The 3,247-nt window shown below is 51.3% G+C and overlaps 1 protein-coding gene across 1 annotated transcript in view; it reads left to right on the top strand.

The window, feature by feature from the left end:
- The first annotated feature begins 1,495 nt into the window (after positions 1-1,495).
- The window catches only part of Scai (suppressor of cancer cell invasion), a 118,926-nt gene continuing 117,174 nt past the window's right edge, over positions 1,496-3,247 (top strand). Inside the window, exons 1-2 of the mRNA XM_013021330.1 lie at positions 1,496-1,625; positions 2,305-2,349. Coding sequence (XP_012876784.1) covers positions 1,573-1,625; positions 2,305-2,349 — 98 coding nt within the window. The 5' untranslated portion in view covers positions 1,496-1,572. The remainder of the gene's footprint in view (positions 1,626-2,304; positions 2,350-3,247) is intronic.

Here is a 3,247-nt window from a genome sequence, read left to right as displayed (position 1 = left end):
GTTTATTGGAGATAGTCTCAGGGAGTTACCTGGCCCAACTGGCTTCGAACCTCGATCCTCAGATTTCAGCCTCCTGAGTAGATAGGATTACAGGAGTGAGCCACCGTTGCCCATCGTGTACTTAATTTTTTTTTTTTTTTTTGGTCAATCATGGGGCCTGAACTCTGGGCCTGGGTGCTGTCCCTCAGCTCTTTACCTCAAGGCTAGCGCTCTACCACTTGAGCCACAGCGCCACCTCTGGCTTTTTTCTTTTTGCATATGTGGTGCTGAGGAATGAACCCAGGGCCTCATGCATGCAAGGCAAGCGTTCTACCACTAAGCCACCTTTCCAGCCCAACTTACCACTTTTAAGGAAATAAGTTTGTATTCATAAACTGTCCTTTATTTTCAAAGATCGCCTTTTTACAGTAGAAAGAGGAAAGGTAACCTTTACCTTTATGTGTTTATGTGCTGGTAGTTTTACATGCTTATGTCTGTCAAAAATGCAATGAAGGGCTGGGAATGTAGCTTAATGGTAGTGTGCTGGCCTAGCATGCATGAAGCCCTGGGTTCGATTTCTCAGTACTACATAAACAGATAAAGCTAGAAATAGCACTATGGCTCAAGTGATAAGAGTGCTAGCCTTGAGCAAAAGAAGGTCAGGGACAGTGCCTAGTCCCTGAGTTAGGCTCCACGACAGAAAGGGAAAAAAAAAAAAGCAATGAAATTTGTTTTAAAATTGGTCTAGAACTTAATCATTGCAATGTCACAAGAGTTAATTCCGTTTAAGGCCTTTCAAGATCGAATTCATCGCTCTTATTTGCTATATAGATTTTTCTGCAAAGCTGTTTCAATGGTAATTTAAATTTCTGCTCCTGCTTTCTGAAAAGCTCACATCCAAGCTTGTGATCTTTCCTGCAGAGGAATGGGCAGCCAGTTCATGCTTTATTTTGGTGGATTCTTAGAATATTGAGGACTAGAGATCTTTTTGTGAGCGATTGCCCCTGAGCTGAGACCTTTTCAGCGTGGTGCAGACAAGAACGACATTTGAGAGGTTCAAAAGAAAGCTTATTTGGGAGAGGTTATTTTTATTTTCTCTCTCGCACCTACCTGCTGGAGGCATTTGGGGAAACTGCAGTGCTTAGCTTTCGGTTCTGAAGTGATGCGGAGGTGGTGGGAGCCCGCAGGTGTCTGGGAATTCGACTCTTGCCAAGAGAACCTGCAGGCAGGTGTCTGGCGCCGGCTACGCAGTGTTCACATTCCGGCGCACGGGGGCGCTCGTGACACCTCCGTGCCTGCTAGCAGTCTCTACGGCACCTCCGCCGCCACCTGCAGTCTCAACCAAACCTGTGGGTGGGCAGCGCGGGACGTGACGGCCCGAGCAGCCAATGGAGGAACAGGCTTTCGGCCACACTAGCGGTGCAGCCAATGGGAGCCGAGGAGAGGCGCAGAGGGGGGCGGACCCCGCCGCAAGTCTGGCCGAGGCGCGAGGCCCTCCTCCCGCCTCTCCGCCTACTCCAGCCTCCGCCGCCTCAGCATCCCGAGCGAGCCCCGCGGCCGCCGGAGCAGCTCCCGCGGCGGAGCCGGAGCCGGATGGTCAGAGGAGCCCGGCAGCCGCAGCAGCCGCGGAGTCGCCTGGCCCCCAGGTAGGGCTGGTGGAGGCCGGGCCTGGGGATGGGCGGGGGAACGGGGCCCAGAGGCAGCGGCCGGGGCGGCCGAGACCCGAGAGGCGGGGGCGCGGAGCCTGGGGGGGGGTACCCCGGGGTGGGGGCGATCGCACCTCGGGTGCGGGGTGAGGGGCGCGCGTGAGGCAGGGGGGCCGCCAGCGCGGAGTCTGGGGGCGCTGAGCCGGGCGGGGCAGGAGCAGGGACGCGCTCCCGCCGAGGGGGCCCTGGAATGCGGGGGGCGCCCGGGCTGGAGGGGCGGGGCTCCGTGGGCCGTGCGCGGTCGGAAGAGGGTGGGCACGGGAAAGGGGGACCGCAGGCTGGGGGGCCGGGAGAAGGGAGCCGGCGAGGCAGACAATGAGGTGGACGATTTGGGGGAGCTGGCCTGTGACACATGGGGGGGCTGAGCTTGGAGTGAGGGACCAGTAGGGAGATCAGGTTTTGGACGGAGGGGGCATCAGGAGAACAGTGAATCCCAGGATCACTTGATCTTGGTTAAGTAGGGGAAAACAGCATAAGGTGTTTGTCAGGTTAGGTGTGGGCACGGCGAGCCTGTGATCCCCGAGGGTGGTACATTCAGTACTGGACTGGCACAGTAAGGCCCCGGGGATGTGTTCCTGTGTGTTACTTTTATTTACCATCTTATTTGTCTGATGTGCAGACTGACTGGCACAGTGGAGAAACCACCTCGGAAACGGAAAAACAGGTAAGGTAAAATGCTTCCATTTTATTTTTTTCTTTCCTGTTTGCTCTGCTGCCCCTGTGCTAAACTGCATAATTCTGCATGGTCAGTAAATGAAGTTTCATAGCTCCTGTTTTTTGTTTTTGTTTTTAATGAGTATAACTACGTGCAAGATTTTCCTTTTGAGGACTTCAAATTACTGCCTCTACTCATTCTTTTTTTTTTTTTTTCTTTTTCGTAGCATGTGGGAAACCAAATCGAGAAATCCTGGTGGTTTTTTTTTTTTTTTGTCTTTTCTTTTTTGGTACTGGGGATCGAACCCAGGATGTTGCACTTGCTAGGCAAGCACTTTGCCACTGAGCTACATCCCAGCCCTAATCCTGGGGTTTTTGCTTTAGTTATATTTCAACTTCTGTATCTTCTTTGAAAAATGAATATTTATTGAACAGCTACTATATGTCAGGTTTTAGGTGCAAGTGCTTTGTCTTTCCTGTAATTCTTAAGACAAAACAGGGCTCTTTTTACAAAAGAGGAAATTTGCATCTCAGAGAGGCTAAGTATTTGCCCAAAATCACATCCCTAGTAAATGATAGAACCAGGATTTAATCCATGCAGCCTGACTCCAGAATTTAGGCTCTTAATCATTATACTCTATACCTCTAATAACTATACAATTGAAAATAAAATTTTCTCACCTGTAATCACAGCTAGTAGGGAGGTAGAGATCGGGAGGACCACAGTTGGAGTCCATCCCAGGCAAAAAAGTGAAACCAGGCAACAACAAAAGCTGGTGGTGGTGTGTGCCTGTCCTCTCAACTATGCAGGGGGGTGATGGTCCAGTTGATCTTAAAACATCTCAAGGCCCAACCTGAAAAATAATTAAAACAAAGGGCTGGGAAGGTGGCTCAGTGGTAGAGCGCTC

This window comes from Dipodomys ordii, unplaced genomic scaffold, assembly GCF_000151885.1.
Source record: "Dipodomys ordii isolate 6190 unplaced genomic scaffold, Dord_2.0 Scaffold55, whole genome shotgun sequence".
NCBI classification, from domain to species: Eukaryota; Metazoa; Chordata; class Mammalia; order Rodentia; family Heteromyidae; genus Dipodomys; species Dipodomys ordii.
Note: the sequence above shows the minus strand (reverse complement) of the source record. Positions and strands in the feature narration are given on the sequence as shown.